We start from the raw sequence: 20,342 nt of genomic DNA, 5'->3' as shown, positions 1-20,342 counted from the left end.
CTTGTCACCCAGGCTGAAGTGACCAAAAACGGCTACAGTCAGAGACATTCATCTTCACCTCTATCTTTCCATTATGGTGTCTCACAGATTTCCCATTCTGTTCATAAGTCATGCCTCAAGAACCAAGGTCCCCTGAGAATAGCCTTCCAGGGTTAAGGATGAGTGGCCATACCTTATACCTCTTCCTACTGGGAAAGTGGCACAGACCCTGACCTGTTGCTTCACCTGTAGGAGGCAGATGGTTTCTTCATTCCTGTACAATGCCCTCCAGAACTCATCCTGACACCATGTCAAGGGTAGGCACACAAACCAGATGTTCATGTGTCTGTGTGTATGTGTGTGCATATGTGTGTGTGTCTGTGTGTGCGCACGTGCACATGCTGCTTGGTCATTTCCTGTGGCTCTGTTCCCTGTCTTGGGGTCTCCTCTCCTTGTATCTACAGCAGGTACAGACCAATCAGTACTTGGCTGAAAGCTTGAGGGGACTCAGAAGCTCTCCATATCTCTACAGCTCTCTCCTCTGCAGGAGATATCACGCCTCAACCTTTTGCCCCACAGCTGTGGCCACCCTGAGAGGGGCCTCGACCCAGCAGAGGAACTGACTTTAATCACTAACAAACAAGACTCGCTGTGTCTCTCTGCGTACTCTCTGATGGTGAGCAGAGAGACAGAAAATTCCAGTCTGAGAAGGCAAAGGCAGTGACAAGCTCAGGCCCCTCAGGGATGAGGGTCTGAATCGCAGTCTTAGATGGGATTCGTCCAACCGAACACTGAGATTAGCAGAGGTGTGTTGTGAGGGTGGGAAGGAACCAAACTGGCACTGAGGCGGTGGTGAAAAAATCAAGTATCAGCCATGGCCTTACCATGCAAGCAGCACCCTAGCAGGGGCGGTGGTCCATCCACTAACCTCTGCACTGACACATTCCTAGGAAGACAAGTGCCCAGCGGCCTAAGGCGCCCCTACAAAAACATCTAATAAACGTGTCTCTTCTCTGAGCTGGACTGTGGTGGTGCACACAATTTTGGGAGGCAGAGGCAGGCGCATCTCTATGTTCAAGGCCAGCCTGGTTTACAAAGTAAGTCTCAGCACAGCCGGGATGGTTACACAGAGAAACTCTGTCTTGAAAAACAAACAAAAAAGTGACTCTGAGCGAGGCAAGAGAATTGTGGACTCTGAGTGGCCCCATGAGCCTCTTTCCTACAGACTCTCCTGTCGCTGGCAGGTCTCTCTGTCTCGCCCGGTCCTGCTGCACCAGCTTTTTAAGTATTCCAGGTGCTGTCCTCAGGAGGCCTCCTATGGTGTCTTCCTGTACTGGTTCTACTGGGCCTCTGTGCTGCGTCTCCACGTTCAGCTCTTCTCCAGTGGCCTACAGTGGGCTGTTGGAGCCCTCGCCAATACACACAGAGCCACCAAAACCTAGGTCGGGTATAGGAGCATGAAAGCTCAGTTCCTTTAGAACTGGTCACATCTGCGTCACAGTCCGCGCCCTTGCTGGCTCAGGCTGAGGCAGGCAGCCTCCATGACTGCTCCATGCTTACTTGGTGGCTCATATATATATGCTTGTGAATCCTCAGGAAGACATCAGCAAGGCTGGATAAATGCTCAGCAGCAGGACTAGACTCCAGATGTTGACAAAGAGCCTGGGAAACGGAAACCAGGTCCAACCCCTAACGCTGTTGCAGACAGATGTGTTGAGGAGCTCGGGCGCTGTGCCCAAACTGCTCAGAATTTGCTAGAAATGTAACAGACGCAGACCAACGCAATCATCTCAAACAAAAAGAACAAAGTGGGAAGAGTTACAATTTCTGGTTTCAGCACTGACTTCAAAGTGACAGCCACCAAGACAGCACATGCCGGATGAGGACAGATCAATGGGCGAAGAAATTAATCCATAAATAAACCCTGCTATTTATAGTCAGATTGATTTTTGAAAATGGTGCCAAGAAGTTCCATGGGAGAAAAATAGGCCTCTCAACATATCTCTGCAACCATCTGATATCCACAATCAAAAGAATAAAGACGAACCCTCCCCCGATACCACACATAAAAATCAGCTCCGAGTAGATCGCAGACATAAATACGAGACCTGGAGCTAGCAACACACAGGCAAAATTCTCAAGACTACAGGTTCGGTGACTCCCCCACACAAAATACAAGCAGTGGATGCTCCCAGCAGCCCAGCATCAAAGGCTCCAGCTGCAGATGACATGCCCACAAAGAAAAGACAGTCTGGCAGGAGAGGCAAGCATATAGCATCATCCATCTGATAAGCATTTGCATCAAAGAGCAAAGAAATAACTCTTAAAATGAAACAAAACCATAAAGATTTCTGCATGGGGTACTGCTCTGTAAACAGCTTCCACGTTGCCACTCCTATTCTTTCAGCCAGAAAAAAAAAAAAAGTTGATGTGTTGGAGATCAGAGGCTTTTCTTGGACCTGCCAGAGCTGAAGACAGGAGGTCACGGTGCCCCCAAATCTACAGAGGACAACAGAGTCCCTGGAGCTGACACTAGTGGATCAAGAGCTGTAGGAGCAATTCCTGGAGGACCCCCGAGGCTGTATTCCTAGGGTACCACTCACCCATTCCTTTGTGGGCTTCATTCCAGGAAGCCAAGAAGTATCATGGAGGACCCAGAAAGGTTCCCCACTTAGAAGAAGAGGAAAGAACTGCCAGGTGAAACACACCCAGAGTCTCCCCTGTAGAAGTAGAAATTGGTTGTCCAAGAGAAAATCCACTGTAGTGGGGAGGAGAACTTTCTGAGAGCACACTCTGCTAGCCTTGGCATCACCTGAGGGGAGGGAATGAGCTGGGAAATGTTGGTGAGGGTGTGCTCGTTAATGAAGACTACAGACTCTCCCCACCAGACTTCTGCACTGAGCGAATGGCAGGGCATAGCACATGGTGAACAGTCCTGACAGGAAGGGACTTCCCACTTGGATGAAGTCATGTTGTCTGAAGGTAAACTTTAATTGGCTGATGGCATATTGCAAATTCTACTACAACCACTAGAAATACTTTTACATTGATTTATGTGTGGGCATACACAAACACATGTATCACGGTGCGTGTATGAAGGGCAGAGGACAACGTTCAGAAATCAGTTCTCTCCCTCCACCATGTGGGTTTCAGGAATCAACCTCAGGCTATCGGGCCTGTCAGCAAGCACTGCTCCCCACTGAGCCATCTTGCCAGCCCTCCTAAAACTATATTGGAAGAAGCATAATTGGTGAGCCAATGGAGGAGATGGGGGAAGATCACGTCATGCGTCATGAAAAGCAGAGAAGGCGAAGCCGGATAGGAAAGAACAAGCATGGTAAGCGGACTGGCTACAAACACAGTAGCCAGGAATCCCGGATGTCAGCGTGAGTGGTGCAAACACATCAACGAAAGACAGATGTGGGCACAGGGGACTTTGAAAGATAATCCAGCCTTAAAAGGACAGAGAGGGGCAGCTCTCCAATAAGATACATGGTAAGCACAAAAGATGCTCATTAGTCAGTGAAATGCAAATGAAAAGCAGCCATGGGAGCTGGGAGTGTAGCTCAGTTAGAGCACATAGCATGCACAGAACATTGTGGGGTACGGCAGGGCACGCCCCGAATCCCAGCACTTGAGTGGTAGAAGCAGGAGATCAGAAATTCAAAGTCATTCTTGACAAGTGGGTTTAGGACCAGCCTCGGTTACAAGAGACCCTGTCTCAAAAAAGCAACCAGAAATTCAACAGAGAATGCAAGCAAAATATTCCATCAAACCAAACAACAACTACCAAAAAAAAAAAAAAATACAAAATCTTCACTGCTTCATACTCAGTGTGGTGGTTACAACTGAAGCTGCACACTGAACATTCAGAAGCACTGACGAGGACACAATGCAGTAGAGCCAGTGGGGGCATGACATGGTGCAGCTACGGAAGACGCCATGGTGGGTTCCTGAAAACCGAGGCACAGAGGTGGCACATAAGCCAGATGTCACACTAAGGTCCCTCCCAAGGGAAACGAGAGCATACCCCCATGGGGACCTACACACAAATTTGCAGCAGTGTTAGCAATGAGTCAAGAGCAAAAGTGGCCCAAAGCCCAGTCAGGTGACAAATGGCTGAGGGAAATGTGATATAGTCGTGAATAAAATACTAAACAGAGGAGATGTTTCTCACAATCAGAAGAATGGAGGTGCTGGCCTTTAGGACAGTGTGGGTGAGTCTTGAAAACACTGTGTTGAGTGCAGTAAGTGTGCAGGACCACACACTATGATTCCATCTAGGGAACTGTCAGAGCAGGGACATCTACAGGGACCGAGGCGGCTGCCATGCCTGCAGGGGAAGACTGGAGAAGAGCAGCTGATTAGGGGGGCTGTGGGAGAGCTCTCCACTCAGATTGTAGTGGCAGATGTGCTGGAAGCCAGCGATGCTGCACTTGGTGTGTGTGTGTGTGTGTGTGTGTGTGTGTGTGTGTGTCGTATGCTATGTGCCTGTAAGAAAACAAAGGTATTCATTAAAGTGCCTCAGTCTCGAGGTTCTCAATTTTCCATAAGAATGCTGGACGTTTTCCCAGTGTTAGCCGACTTTCAGAACACTTCCCACCCTCCATCAAAAGCCCACCAATTGCTGCAGGATGGCACCGAGGTCTGCCCAGTGTAGGCGTCTACCCATTCATAGCCTCCAGAAGTCAGCATGGCAGTTAGTGTCTGTACACTCTCCACATCTGGATTCTCACACTAGGCCCCCACTCCAACATAGAGCCAGTTTCGATTCCCCAAAGACCTGGTTCTAGGCACCCCAGCCAGAATCTCTGCCATCCCTACTCTTGGCACCTGGCCCAGGAGCCATCAGACCAAAACATAACACAGACACTGGAGTGCCATGGGCAGTTGGAGGAGAGAGAGAACAGAAGCCCTACCTACCTATCTGCTTCTGAAAAATTAGGGCATCAAGGGGATAACCCCAGCCCTGTATCCCACATCCACTCAGAAACAACAGAGCCCATCAGATCTGGGAGGTCATACTCTGATGGAGGAAGGTCATTGGTTAAGTAATAAAGAAACTGCTTGGCCTCATAGGTTAAAACATAGGTGGGAGGAGTAAACAGAACAGAATGCTGGGAGAAAGAGGAAGTGAGCTCGGAGGCCATGCTCTCCTCTCCCGGGAAGACACAATGAAGCAAGCCGCCAGGTCAGACATGCTGAATCTTTCCCGGTAAGCACACCTAGTGGTGCTACACAGATTATTAGAAATGGGCTAAATTAATATGTGAGAATTAGCCTAGAAGAGGCAAGATATAATGGGCCAAGCAGTGTTTAAAAGAATACAATTTGTGTGTTGTTATTTGGGGCATAAGCTAGCTAGTGGCTGGGAGCTGGAGTGGCAGGAACACAGCCCGTAGCTCCTACAACAATACTCCAGAGAGAGAGGCCCAAATATAGGGCAAACACTGACCATTGATCACTACCACTGGGACGTCAGCACATGACGGTTGCTTTCACCAGCTGCACCCTGGCATCAGGAACGAGACTGTGACTCCCCCTCAAATGTTCAGGATATAAACCCTAGAACCTGTGGATGTGACTTTACGTGGAATGCTCAGATTGGCAGCCACCCCAGAGCGGGGAAGGATTGCCTTCTTGGAGGCTTCGGAGAGCAGAGCTTTGACAACATTTTGATTTTGGACACTGGTACCCCTGAGCACAGATGCACCAGGACACCAGTCACCTGAGCACTAATGCCCCTGGGCATAGCATCAGGGGCTCTTCGCTCTCAGTGTGTGCCCACCACTGGTCAGATGCTGCTCAGTTGATTGATGTCCAGAAGGAGCAAGCGGCTGAGGGCAGCTATGTGGAAAAGCCAGGTATGACCAGGGATGCTGGTAAGGATAGAGGGAAAGTCCCAGGCTTCCTTGGGACTTTAGGAGACTACTGCTGGACTAGACAGTACACGCTCTGCCCATAGGCCATGCCAGAGTGCTGTGAAGTGACCTTGCACACCACACGCAGGGGTGGGGAAGACCCGCAGCCTCAACCCAGTGCTCACCGACTGCGAGCTGTCCCTGCTGCTGTCCCGCGACTTGTTCTTCGCCAACCGCTTTTTCTTCTTGTGCAGGGGCCTCGACTCCAGGATCATCTCTTCCAGCTCAAAGGTGGGGTCACAGTGCAGGCGGCCTTTCTGTGTAGAGACAGGGTACTGAGCCCAGCCTGCAGGTGCCACCCCACCCCACCAGCCTGGGCTTGCCTGTCCCAGCACACGGACTTCTTACATTGGGCACAAAGCCCGGCTCCACCTTCTTCTCGCTCAGGTCATCCCAGAGCACATGGGCCAGTGATGGTGCTGTCTGCATGTCTTGGAGACTGGAAAACCGGTGCTCGGGGTTCACAGTGAGGAGCTGCAAGGAGCCCCCCTCTTAGATGCGTCCCACAGAAGAATGGCCACCTGCCCCAGGTTGAAGCAACCCTTGAAGATGTCCACGGGTCTGAGGCATTGGAACCTCAGGATCACAAGTGGCACGAGAGGAGAGGTGGCATCAAATAATATGGCCCAAGGGGTTCTGTGATCCCAGTGCCCTGACCAAGGACAACAGAGGACCTCCTGGGATGTCCTACCGATATTTGCCAGCAGGTGGCAGTGGTAGCCTGGTTAATGTTATCTGATACTCGCATGTGGGCCCAACTATAGCAAAGCCTCTTGTTACCGCATAGAACCTCCGGGCTCCAGAAACTTAGGCATACACGCTGGGTCAGGACATCAAGTCGGTAGGCCTAGGTACCTCCAGTTCAGGTCTTATATATAATAACCATTTCTCACACCTGTCCTGTCTATGGGCTCTGCTATCTGGATCCACCCCTTGGGATGCTTTGATCAACAACACATTTAGAGAAAAGCTCATCATGTGATAAGCAACCCGTAGTCCAGTCCCAGGACATATGGTGTCCCTGCATCTCTGATAGCTGTTATCCTCCATCCTCCTTCCAGCAGTTATAGACAGAACCTGGCTGTGGGACAGGGAGGGGGAGATTGGCTTTCTTCTTTGTTTGCTCCCTGGGAGTGGTGACCCCAGGCCATGTGTACCTTTCAGGGTGGGGACAGGGGCAGAGGAGACAAGAGCACAGTTTGAGCCATGCGCCAGCTCGGTACCCTCTCCCTCCTAAAGGTGTAATGCAGAAGGCTTGATGCCTGGATTCTTTGCCTGGGTCTGAGTATCTTGCGAAGTGGGTGATGGTGACGTCCTAACGCATGGGTTCCTGACAGGATTACAGACGGGGCTATGTATGCCATTATTTAAGCCACCACGAGGGAGCAGTCAGGTTGTCCGTGAGACGCTTCTGCAGAACTAGAAACCCACTTGGCTGAGCCAGACAAGGTCTCAGAGTGGTTGTCCAGGAAAGGTTATGGCTGTGCTAGGGAAGGGCTCTGTGCCCATGGCAAGATGGGGTACCTCTCTGTGATGCTGACAGAGTGCAGAAGGGATAGGGCTCTGCCGGGGGAGGGGGACGAGGAAGGAGGCTCACCTTCCGTAGCAGGGCGACCATCTCCTTGGACCAGGTGGGCACATACTGAACACTCACGGTGCTGAACAGCTGGACAAGCGACTCCACGGCGTTGTTCGAGTGGATGTCATAGGGCCTCTGTGGGCAGGGATGTGCTGTCCCAGGTGCCCCTCCCCGCCCCTGCACCCTAGCACAAGTGCAAACACCCTGGGAGCCCATCTGCACTCCCCGGTACAGGACCAGCTCTGAAAACAGCAACTACCTGATCCAGATCCCAGGATCTAGCTTGCACCAGGACGGAACCGGGTACAAGAATATGCATGCCCTACCACCACCAAGACCAAAGGCCTGGGTGGGTCAGTCCCAAAGGATGGGAGGTCCTGCGTTCAGGAGACTGGAGTTCCATGGAATGGTGGGGGTACCCCAAGAGAGGATACAGAGGGCAATATGAGGCCTAAGCAGATCAGAATCTCTGTTCTTAGAGAGAGAAAACAAAAAGCAAAGTCCCTTCTAGGGACCTGCTGGACACATGTCCTGTCCATCATTGGCCACTCAAGGAGACTCACTTGCTCGGGCATCTATCATACTTTGCTAAAAGCCTGCATCCTCCGAGGTTTGGGTGTACCATCCTCCCTCCCTGGCTCTCAGCCAGTCTGGGGCAAGGAAGTGGCTAGCGTAGGGTCACAAAGTCTCCATACCCATCCACGTAGCAGCTCGTAAGCCATCACCCCCACTGACCACCAGTCCACCTCGAAGGAGTAGCCGGTCCCGCCATTGACGAAGGAGTGGAAGATCTCTGGAGCTTTCCAACAGAGAGAAGAAAGAGCTGAGCTATGGGGCTAGAGGGCCTGATAACTGGGCAGCTTGCAGCCAAGCCTGGAAAGAAGGCTACACCGGATCCAAAGAGAACCTACCCACCATGATTCTGTACTGTTCCACCTGCATGGAGAAGCACCCTCCTGGAGCAGCCACACAGTAGCTAAAACATTGTGCATAGCTAGACCATTTGGTTCAAACCCAGCTCCTCTGTTCTAGGGAGTGTGCAGGGATGTGCAGGGATGGAGGGGGCCATCTCATTTTTCCATCCCATGACTCTCTTCTACACCCACAGAGTGTTCTACACATTTCCAATTGATCATATAAAAAAGCCTTTCCTGTTAATCCTCTTATGACTTTATGTCTGACTGCGGCAGGGGCATGGCCCTGCATGGCCAGGTGTCATCTGAGGCCTTGGGCTTACCCATGTACGGTTTGGTCCCAGCTAAAGCTGTTGCCCTCTCCCCATCCTTTATGATGGTGGCGATGTTGAAGTCAGTCAGGTGTGCATGTCCTGTGAAGAGAGGACAGACACGGTTGTCCAGGTCCTGGGCAGGGTTCCTACACTCCTCGCGGTGTCCCAGAGCTCCACACACTCACCTTGCTCATCCAGGAGAATGTTGTCAGGCTTGACATCTCTAGGAGGACAGAGGGTGACAAGAAAATTAGCTGGAACCCACACCATTCTCACCCTGACATCTCTGACAGTCAGGGGCTCTCCAGAAGCTCCACCAGAGGCAGAGGCTGGAAGGTATGACTTGGTATTTAGGAAGAATTCTAACCTAAGACCTGGTGTGAGATGTGGAGGACACCCTCCACATGATTCAGAGGGCACCAAGGCCACTCAGAAGCCAGCGACAGGGAAGCCACCAGCAATCCATGTTCTGAGTCGTGGTGGCCAGAGAGCATCTAGGACTGCACAGAAGGGCACATACAGCTGAAAGCCCCCAAGGACTGTGGAAGTCCTGCCGGGCCATGTTCCCTCCCCAGAACGCTGGGACTGCATGGATGTGAACTTGTGTACGTTTCTCCTACAACTCGGTTTCGGTCTTCTCCCCTTGACTTCCAGACACACAACTAGTACCAGTAACGATCGCACACCCAAATTATGGTCAGATGACAGAACTCCCAGGGCAGAGAGGCAGAAATCAGGTTCCTTTGACTAATAACACACCTCCGTTTCCACTGAGGCTGCAGGATTTCAGCCCAATTTCTGCTCCCTAGGGAATTCTACCTGCTTGCTAATTAGACATTTCCCAATCCCACCTGCTTTGCAAGACCACCACAATTTGTGTGAAGTTCCATGTGGTCACGGGACAAATAAGGGTCACCTGGATGTGGCCAGGCCCTGCGATCCACCCATGAGGACTAAGTCCTCTGTGTCGAGTCTCAAACTGGGTTGTTTGGACAGGGTTGAGGAACAGGTATTTGTGGGAAGGATGGGATGTGGAGCCAGACCAGATTCTGCTAGACCAGGAATATCATCCCCTTAGGTGGTGTGACCCAAGGTTATTGCCAACCATTCAACCCAGGTAGGCGCGTCATCCCACAGGTGTTCACACACCTGTGGATGATGTGCTGGCTACGCAGGTAGTCCAGGGCCAGGGCCATCTCACAGATGTACAGCCTCACGGTGTCCTCTGAGAACTGGACGTTCTGCTGTAGGTGGTAGCGCAGGTCTCCACCCAGAAGCAGATCCACCACCATGAACATGTCCTCCTCATCCTGGAAGGAATACCTGTGGGCATCAAGGGAAGACTTGGCATATGAATGATTGGGAAGCCAGAACAACGGCTCCTGCCTCACCTGGTCTTTCCTCCTTCCAATCCAATCGCCATCCTGCCTAAAGCAGCAACTACATCCTTGCTCGTAGCTGCACCAAGACACCAAGGAAAACAGAACAGCTGTGCCCCTGAGGGTGATTTGGCTGTGGGGCAGAGATACCCATGAGTGACAACTGGAGAACAGAAACAGTGAAGATTCCTGGACTGTTTCAGATTTCCCTGGTTTCTTCTATGAGAATAAACAAAACAAGACAAAAGCACTGGCCGGTAAAAGAACATGGGACAGTACCAGTGAAATGCTTAGTACAGAGCTGGGCAAGAAATTGGTGTTTAATGACCAGAAGCCATGGTGATGACTGATGATGGTGATGATGGTGGTGATGATGGTGACAACAATGGTCATGATGGTAATGGTGGTGATGATGGTGATGACAGTGCTTGCTGGTGGTGCTGGTAAAAGTGATGGTTATGGTAATGGTGATGATTGCAATGGTAGTAGAGATAGTGTTGGTTGATAGTGTTGAGGGTGGTAGTGGTAACTGTGATGGCGATGGTTGCAATGGTGGTGGTGATAATGAGAGTTGATTGGTAGGGGTGATGGTGTTGGTGACAGCGGTGGTGGTCGTGGTACTGAAGATGGCTGTCATGATAGCCATGCTGTTGGTAGCAGTGGCGATGCTGATGTTGGTGATAATGAAAATGATGGCAGCAGTAGCAGAGCAATGCTTTAAGGATGTCCTTCCACTCAGTGATATCTTTTGTGAGTGAGTCTCGGTGGTAACTCTAATTTTTACACAACTGGCTCAGAAGAAAGTTACAGAGAATTCACTTTCATGTGATGTCCCACTCCCTGCCCTCCCTAGTCACCGTCTCTCATCCTCAGTGGAAGGCAGCCTGGAGAGGGTGGCCTGGAGAAGGTGGCCCAAGCAGGAGTCCAAGGAAGGGGTCGGGAAGAGGGTCAAGGAGCAAAGAGGGCTGGGATGTCATGGTGGCCCCATGCACACAGCCCTAGATGGCAGGTGACATCCCTCAGAGGGATGCAGTATGGAAAGCTAGAATGTAATATAGATTCTGAACTCCCAGCTTGTGGCCCAAGTCACACCAACACCCGTTGAGCTGTGCACAGCAACACTGGGGACCTCCTGTTTCACAGATGATGAGACTAACAACAAAGAGCCCGGGTGTGCTGTCTACAGCATGGTAGAGGACTCAATCCAGAACCCATGCACCTGACCATTAGGCAACACTGTCTTTTAGAAAGCCTGGGGAGGTTGGCTTGCTAAGGTCCCAAACAGGAAAATCTTGGTCTTCTTTTTTTCCAAGACATCTCAGTGCCAGCACTGTGTGGCTCCCACATGACAGCGATTCCCCCTCTTTCTCCTGGTCCACCCCTGTGCCTGGGCCTGAGCTCCTGAGCTACAGCATGACAGGATCAGGTTGGAGGGGTACTTCTCACTGAGACCTCCTCCCCACATTAGAATGGCGCTCAGCGTGCTGACAACCAGATGGAACGTGCACCACAGAAATGCTCTCTGAATCTGTCACTCTCCAGCCTGCCTGGAAGACAACAGCCACGGCACACTAGCGCGTCTGCGTAGGAAGGAAGCCACTGAGTCATGCCGCGTCACCTCTGGGAAGTGACCACTGTCCACTTTGAAGTTTCTTGACCTACTGTAGCAAAAATAAAACAGCAGATTGCAGTTGGGGGGATGGTTCTGTGCTCTCTAGCAAGTCTTGGGTTCACTGTCAAACAGAATACACTTGCTTCCCACTACCCCAAACAGCAGTTAGCTGCTTCTTCCTGAAGCTCTGCTAAAGGACACAGGGTCACCGACAGGGGCAGGCACCTGTGACTTCTAAGGGCTACTTTGCCAGAGATCCCTACTGTTAGAAACCCTGTGGTCTACCTAGCCTTTATCCCTCATGCATGTCCCAGGAGCACAGCACAGAACAGTCTATGTGGAAAGTCTATATAGCCCACTATAGGAAGCGGTCAAGGAGAACCCCTGAGTCCGAGAGATCCATGTACTGGAGGGGGAAAGGCCCCTTTGGGTCAGGGAGCAGTCCTGCAATGGAGCAGACCCTGGGTCTTTCCTGGCGAGAAAGGACTCAACCTCCTAGCAGCTCACAGGTTCTTATGCATCTAGCCCTCATTTTGTGCAGGGTGGTGACCTAAATGGAAATGGCCCTGTAGGCTCATAAGAAGTGGCACTATTAGGAGGTTTGGCCTTGCTGGAGTAGGTGTGGCCTTGCTGAAAGAAGTCTATCACCAGGGTGGGCATGGAGATTTCAGAAGCTCAGCCTCGGCCCAGTGGTTCACTCTCTCTTCCTACTGCCTCAGGATCCAGATGTAAAACACTCAACTACATCTCCAGCACCATGTCTGTCTGCATGCCGCCATGCTTCCCCCATGACAATAATGGACTAAACCTCTAAACTGTAACCAACCCCAATTAAATGTTTTTCTTAAGAAGAGTTGCCGTGATCACGGAATGCTAAATTCTCAGCTCCTACCAGACCTGAGGAGAGTCTATACAAATCCCAGCACACCATGGGCCCCTGGAACCAGTAGGCTCTGAGCACAGGAGCTGAAGAGATAGTGAAGGACAGGGAGGACTTAGCGGCAGTGGGGGGGAGAGAGCATCCCAGCAGTATTAGAGCCCAAGAATAGTAGGGCCCCTTGTCCCATTCCAGAGGGGCATCCCTGGCAGGCCCTTGGTGGGCTCACCAGAGGTTCACCAGGAAGACATGCTCGATCTCCTGCAGGATCTCCAGCTCCCGGAAGACATTGCGGACCTCGTCACGCTCGATGCATTGCTGCTTGTTCATGTACTTCATGGCATACATCTTCTCGGTGTCCCGCTTCTGCACGATGCACACCTGGGGGCCAAGGGCCAGTGAGCAGAATGCCAGAAACCGGACTCTTCAGCTGCCCCCACCCTGAAAGAGCCAGGGTTCCCAGCCGGCCGTGGGACAAGGCTGTGAACAGGCCCCTTCTACAGACCCACAGAACCCAGCCTCAGTGCACCCAGACAAGAGTCCTAGCTTCATGGTATCCCATAAGGAGTGCTAAGCCTCCCCACCAGCCATGACCTGTGTGAGTGGTCACACCTGACCAAGCTTCAGCACCCTCTTCCTTCTCAGGGCTTGCATCAGCAGGCAGCTTTGAGGGATGCTGGGGACTCTGGTGTGGTTTGAGTGTGAAATGTGCTCTCCACAAGTTCCTGTGTTTAAGCACCTAGCCTCCAGCTGGTGGCACTGTTTTGGAATCTTGCAGACACTTTAACAGGTAGAACCTCGCTAGGAGAAGTAGGTCACTGTGTTTGGGAGCAGGGGGTGGGAGGTATGGTTTGGCCCTACTTCCTGTCTGCTCTCTGCTTCCTGGAAATGCCCTCACAGACCCATCCAGAGGTGTGTCTCTTAGTTGATTTCAGCTCCCATCAAATTAACGTTCAAGATAACCATCACCTGAATAAAGGAGAACCCACTTAGCACAAAACTGTGCATCGGGGAAGCCTCCACCCACCACCGGATCATCCTTTCCACCCAGCAGGGCCTGTCCATGATAGCAGGGCCCTGTACAGTCCTTAAGGCACGGCGCTTTCTGAGCCCTGCACTGCCGTGGTCAACCCCCAGCGCTGACTGGCATCACTTAGCAGAGAAGAATGGGTGAGAAGAGGACAAGGTGAGCAGAGCAGCTGGTATCCTTTGTGGCCAGGAAGTGTCTATCAGAACCAAGGACAAAGACTCCCAAAAGGAAACAGGAAGTTAACATACAAAAAGCTGGTGCCAAGCCAGCGCCTACCCCCACTGCAAGCCACAGCGACCCTCTTAAGGACAGGTGACTCGGGTAACCAGAGCCACTGCCGAGGGTTTCTGCACACTGTGGTCTCTAGGGCTTCGTGGAACACTAGCCACGGGTCAGAATGATTCTGGACCTCAGGGCAGGTAGGACTCCCAGGTGTCACTGGAAAGCCTGGAGCTTGACATACACCCCAATGGCACTGGCCTCAGACCAAACCTCTGGATCCACCCTGAGGGGACCCACATTCCTTTTCCTGGGAACACACACAAGGTAAAGGTTTCTAGGACTGGTGGGTGTCCTGGCACGGCAAACTAAATGACCGCCATTCAGCCACTGAAGAGTCACCGAAAGGATTTTTAATGACATGCAACAACAGGGACACCAAGCAAGGATACTGAGCTGTGCACTATAAACAGGAGGGTGACACACAGTCTGCACAGAAGCTAGACATGAGCCATGGAGACAAAAGCAGCCGGGGCGGATGGAAGCTGTGCAGAGCCTTCTTGGCTACGGTTTTTGTCACTCTATTGCGAGGTTCTGGTGACAGCCGGTGGCGCTTCTGTGAACCCTGCCCTACAGCAATGGCAGTAGAGCTATCTGGCACTCTGGTCTTGGATGAAGGGTCTGTGGAGGAAATGGCTGAACAACTTCTCTTAGTCCTGAGCCCTACACATCCTCCCACCACCCAGAGACACACCCTCTGTGTATCCACAGCTGCAGTTTCCAAGGCAACACTGCATACATAACACCTTGCCCACAGGCATCGTAAGCCCAAGGGAGCTAAGTCTGAGACTTGACGCCAACAAGGTATGGAGGGAACATCTGACTGCCTCCAGGAGCCCATCCACCCCAGCAAAAACTCACCAGCGGCACAAGCACAGCCAGGTCCCCACACCGGCTACAAAGATCCTTGCAAAGCTCTTCCGGAAACTTCCTCTGCAGGAGCTGATGCCCCAGGGAGACTCTGGCCCAGGGATAGGTGCTCACGCTAATAAGCATCAGCTTCTACCTCCAAGGACCACCATCACCCCTGCACCCCTACCTCAGCATTGCCTTTGAGGAGCAGGCCTATCGGAGCAGGTAAGGGGTGCAGGGCCCATAGAGGATATTCAGAGGAGGGGTCTTATCTCTGAGGTAGGTTTGGGCAAAGATCCTTCCCAAATATTTCATTAATAAAAATTTCAAAGCCAAATGGGGCTGAACTCCGTTGACAGAGCAGCTGTCTAACATGTACAAAGCTCTGGCCCAACCCCCAGCATTCCATAAAACTAGATGTGGTAGCACATTTCTGCAAACTCAGCTATGAGGAGATAAAAGCAGTTCAAGGCCAACCTTGGCTACTTAGTGAGTTCAAGGCTAACCTAGGTCACGTAAGACTCTCTAAAACACAAGAAAGAAAAAAGGAAGGAAGATGTGGTGGCTTGCATAAAAACGACTCACATAGACTCATAAGGAGTGGCATTATTCGAGGTGTGGCCTTTTTGGAGTAAGTGTATCACAGTGGGGTGGGCTTTAAAGGTTTCAGAAGCTCAAGCCAGGCCCAGTGACTTCATTGCTCTTCCTGCTGCCTGTAGTTCCAAATGTAAAACTACCTCCCCAGCTACCTTCCCAACACCATGTCTGCCTCTGTGCCAACTTGTTTCTTGCCATGATAATAATGGACTGATATTTTCCTTCATAACAGTTGCCATGCTCAGACCTTGGGAGAGGGTTGAAGGAGAGGGGAGAGGAGAGGAGGGGAGCAGAAAAAAATGTAGAGCTCAATAAAAATCAATATATATATATATATATATTGGCTAGTTAGAACGTAAGACCCGATGTTAAGCTGCACAACTTCAGAGTGTCTGTCTCAGCTCTATAGGCGTTTGCTAAAATGCATAGACTTTGGGTCTGGCTAATTTTGATGTGTGATTCTTTTTATTTGCAAATTCTCTACAAAATGTTTTAATTAAAAAAAAAGAGTTGCCATGCTCGTGGTGTCTCTTTACAGCAATAAAACCCTAACTAAAACAGAAGGGAAAAGAAAAGAGGGGAAAGACAGACACACATACACACAGATGGGGGAGGGGGAAGAACTCAAAGGTTGTTTCCAAAAAACCATAGCACTCACTAGCCTGCTGCCCAGAATATATAAGAACATAAATCCAGAATCTCCCCAAAAGGGCCTCAACGGCCAAGTTTAACTTACCTGTCTGTGCCCCATAAGTGTTCTATGGACTGTCAAACTAAGTCAGTAACCCAGAAATCAGAATAACGCAAAGGAGAAGGTGAAAATCCCAGCTACTGGGCAGTTATGCAAATGTGTCTGAATAAGCCCAGTGGCACTGAGAGCCAAATCATCCTCTTGTTCACACTCGCTCTGCAAATGCTCTCTCAGGACTTCTGAGCCTGCTGAGAAGGCAGCTGGATCCTCCTCTGGTAAGAAGACCCAGATGTCCTGAAGGGAAGCTGCAGGCAGGACCCTGGGCAACAGGCAGAGCTGAACCCCAAGGCCAGGGTTCAAAAAGAAGGAAAACTCAGAATGCCTCAGCAACCCTTCGGTAGGTAGCATCTGGCCACTTCTCAGAGTCCACCCACCCCAAAATCAGCTCGGGCACAAGCCCAGCCAGGTTTGTGTACAGGCTACCAAGTCCAGGAAAAATCCTGTCTGCCTCTCAGACTAGTTGGGTCTCCTGGGCATTCTGAGTTTGGACAGACCTTGCTACCAACCCCACTCCGTCACTCTAACTGTACAGTTGTAGGGAAGGGCCCAAAAGCTGTTGCCAGAATGAGCTTATGGGCTAGCATAGGGCAACTCAACTCAATCTATGACTCAAGTCAAGTCAGCTACCATTGGGTACTAAACAACATACCTATTCAACAGTCCTGCCCACAGGGTTTCCCTCAAGTCAGACATGGAGTTGTGACTGAGCACACTGACAGTCAGATCAGTGAGGGAGTTAAAACTATACCACTCTGGCACACAGACTATTTTGAATTAAAGGTACTTTTAAAAAGAACAGGCATATGTTGTGGGACATTGCTCAAAGATGTGTTACATTTGTTTATGTTGTGGAACATTTGTTTAATGATGCAAAAATGTGCTTCATTCTTTTATGTTGCGTTTGTTTAACTCTGTGAAGCTGTGTTACTTTGCCTGCCTAAAACACCTGATTGGCCTAATAAAGAGCAGGATGGCCAATAGCAAGGCAGGAGAAAGGATAGGTCTGGCTGGCAGGCAGAGAGATAAATGGGAGGAGAAATCTGGGAGGAAGATGGAGGAGCATAAGAAGGAAGAGGAGGACTCTAGGGTCCAGCCACCCAGCAACACAGCAAGCCACAGAGTAAGAAGTAAAGAAAGGTATACAGAAACAGAGAAAGATAAAAAGCCCAGTGGCAAAAGGTAAATGGGATAATTTAAGAAAAGCTGGCTATAAATAAGCCAAGCTAAGGCCAGGCATTCATAAGAATAAATGAGACTCCATGTGTGTTTGTTTGGGAAATAGGTAGTGGGCCCCGAAAAGAGTAAAACACAACCAACTACAGGCATAAGCCAATAACTGACTATCCTGTCACCTAAGAGCAAGAGCTGAAATCCTTTCCCTAAACTGGCAGGGAAGCACCATCCTTATTCAGAACCCAAGACCAGAATGGGAGAGCTGTCTAGACCATACTTATAGCTGTTCCTGTTTAATCCTCCTGCATGATCTGGTTGCTCCTTTGCAGGTCAGTAGCTGTGTGATGCCGGAAGCTCTTGATCAGACCACCAAGACAGTTAGCCGCCTTGGGTGCTGCCTAAGTACTGGCCTTCACCACTACTGCCCTGCAGACCATAGAACTGCAGCCCTCCTTGGGCTCAGCTCTGTCCAGAGGCTTTGCACTATCATGGGGCTGCTCCCCATTGGCACATGGGTCAGGTCAGCAGCACCCACTGTCTCCTGGGCAACAGGAAGTCCCATTTGGGGATGGCACCCATTAGAGGAGCTTATGACAGCTCTGGTTTAAGATGTCTTTAAATGAAGGTTGTGACTCAGACATTCTAGGTGTCAGCAAGCACCAAGGAGACCCAGCAACCTCACCCTCCTATCTTCTGTTTCCCTACTGGTGACAGCAGTCCCTGCAGGAGGCATGGCCTTCGGGACCAATGCAAGGGCTGAACCTCAGTCCTCTGCAGTAGGGGGAGAGATGTTTTGCAGGATTTTCTATTAATTAAGAGTCCTAGACCAGGCTAGACCTCTTATCCTGTAGACAGCCTTAGACATGGCCCTCTGGCCTAGGCATCCCAGCCCCAGCTTTCTAGCCATGAGACTGGCTGTAAATGGATGTGAATGCCCCCCTCACCCCCTGGAGCAAAGAAGCAGAAGTCATGTGCTCCTTCTCTAAGCTCCAGGTGTTCCTCCTTGCCTCAGCTGCCCCCAAAGCTTCTGCGCCAAGACATTTTTGGGTGTCTGTCTGTATGCACTCTGCCACCTTCTCATGTATGTGAGCCCCATCCTGGACCATTCTGGAAAGCTTTAGGGGTTGTTCTGTGATCACAGAGAAACCTGCAAAGGTCAGCCATGTGGCCCCTGGAGGCGCCTGTCTGGGTCCGAGGCTAGTACAACAGTGTTCCTAGAGTCCTCCCTCTGAGACGCACTCGCCCCCCACCCCATCTCTCTTTTCCAAGGTTATGGCAGGTGAGCATACAGCAGACAGGGCAGTAGCAGAATGCTTGGCATAGGCTGGCAGAAAGCCCTGTTGATGGCATGTGAGGGACAGCATTTGTGGCTTGTGGGTAGGGCAGTGGGCGCTGGAGAACGTTACCCAGTCACTCACCACAGGTCCTAAGCAGGTCCCCTCCAGAAAGTGGGCGACACAGATCACTTTGCCCTACTTTATGGATGTGACAGGAAAAGCCTTTGTAGGGGGTGACTACTGGGACATCAAGTATGAGGACGGAGGACTCCTGAGGGTTTGAGAGGCCATGCCTACTCCACGACAGAACCAGCAGCAGGTTGGCAGACCACAGTGTCATCACAACTGGAGAAAGCCCAGGTGGCCAAGTGTTGAGCTGCAGACTCCTGTCCCCACCCCCCATCCCCAGCTAGCTACAGTCCTTTCTCAAATTACTATTTTGAAAGCCTACTGAAAATTTCAGAAGGAAAATAAGTGTCAGTCACAGCAGGCCACCCAACCTACCTGGTCCTGGTCCAGGCCCTGCTCTGAATGGTGCTTCATTCTGCTCCCAGTGAGCAGAATTATGGGCCTGCCAGTCCGAGCCCAGGCCAGTCAGAGCATGGACATGGAGGCTTCTTGTCTCCCCCAAATACACCCTCAAGCAAGAGGCAGAGAATGCCAATTACTTCCAAGATAGAAGTGGGCAGGCCAGGAAATTACCCAAGGAGGGCCTACCTTTTGGGGGTGGGAGAAGTCTTTGCCTGGCAGATCCAGAGCCCTAGGTTATTCTGATCCTTTTATGCCTCTTCTATGAAAGCCGCCTACATACCTCCCCCCTCCACCTAGGTCAGTCATATACACACACATACACACCACAGGCCCTGTCTGCAGGATCCCTGGGAAAAACATGTTCTCTCACTCAGCGTAGAAACCCCACAGCTACTGCCAGGGAGATAGAGTCTATAATTTTCACACTACTGGCCCCAACAAGGAGCCACCAGGAGCTGCTACTAGCTGTAGAGCCATAGAGAAGCAAAGGGAGCAGCATGCAGATGGGGTTTTCCTGGGACTTTGGGCTCATAATTCTGAGGTCTAAGGCTAGTCCAGCTATGGAGAGGGTCTCTGAAAACATGACCAAGCTGAGGATCCGCAGGTCATGGATGGGGTTAAGCCCTAAGTCAACGGCAGTTATCCTCACAAAAATAAAAAAGAGGTAGAGGAAGACATAAAGGATAAGGCCACGCGGAGATGGGATAGGTGTGAACACACTGGTCCTGATGATGGAGGCAGGCAGTCACAAGCCAATGTTTGCTAAAGATCCTGGAGACTTCAACAGCCTTCAGGAGCCAGGAGAGGCCAAGGGTCTTTCTCCCTTACCTGCAGGAAGAGTCAGTTTTGCTTCTACCTCAGACCTCAGTCTCCAGAGAGGGTATGAGCTGTGCCTGTCTGGAGCTGGCTGTGGTGGGAATTTGCCTCAGTCCCAAGGGGTCAGACTGCATGCCCATCCCAAGCATACCTATCATTGATACAAGAGCTCCCTGGGGAGCTAGGACTTGGGCCTAAACTTGTTGTGCACCCTCAGCTGGGGGCACCTTCTCTCTCTTTCCTATCTGCTGATCTTGCCCCTCTTCCCTTTAGCAATCCAGACCTTCACTGTCTTTCCACACAGGCTGGCCTGCCCACGTCACTGCTGAGTAGGGCTGGCTGCAGAGCTCTGGACTGGGGACACACTTAAAGCTGCTAGGGACGATGCCGAGTTTTGCCCTTAGAATGGGCTTCATTAATTGCATCTAAGTGCCCTTTGGTGAAGGCAGCTGAGGAGGCTT

At 51.1% G+C, this 20,342-nt stretch overlaps 1 protein-coding gene across 1 annotated transcript in view; it reads right to left on the bottom strand.

Annotated features, from left to right (window-relative positions):
- Stk32c (serine/threonine kinase 32C) overlaps window positions 1–20,342 on the bottom strand; it is an 85,383-nt gene that overhangs the window by 3,901 nt on the left and 61,140 nt on the right. The window contains exons 3-10 of the mRNA XM_041667301.1: window positions 12,805–12,956; window positions 9,857–10,030; window positions 8,893–8,930; window positions 8,717–8,806; window positions 8,175–8,278; window positions 7,498–7,614; window positions 6,249–6,374; window positions 6,026–6,157 (exon numbers count right to left, since the gene is read on the bottom strand). Of these exons, the coding sequence (XP_041523235.1) occupies window positions 6,026–6,157; window positions 6,249–6,374; window positions 7,498–7,614; window positions 8,175–8,278; window positions 8,717–8,806; window positions 8,893–8,930; window positions 9,857–10,030; window positions 12,805–12,956 (933 nt within the window). The remainder of the gene's footprint in view (window positions 1–6,025; window positions 6,158–6,248; window positions 6,375–7,497; window positions 7,615–8,174; window positions 8,279–8,716; window positions 8,807–8,892; window positions 8,931–9,856; window positions 10,031–12,804; window positions 12,957–20,342) is intronic.

The sequence above is a fragment of the Microtus oregoni genome, unplaced genomic scaffold, assembly GCF_018167655.1.
Source record: "Microtus oregoni isolate MIOR12 unplaced genomic scaffold, Mior012 000016F_ref0000370, whole genome shotgun sequence".
Taxonomy (NCBI): domain Eukaryota; kingdom Metazoa; phylum Chordata; class Mammalia; order Rodentia; family Cricetidae; genus Microtus; species Microtus oregoni.
The sequence above is the reverse complement of the archived record's forward strand: the minus strand, read 5'-3'. Positions and strand labels throughout refer to the sequence as shown.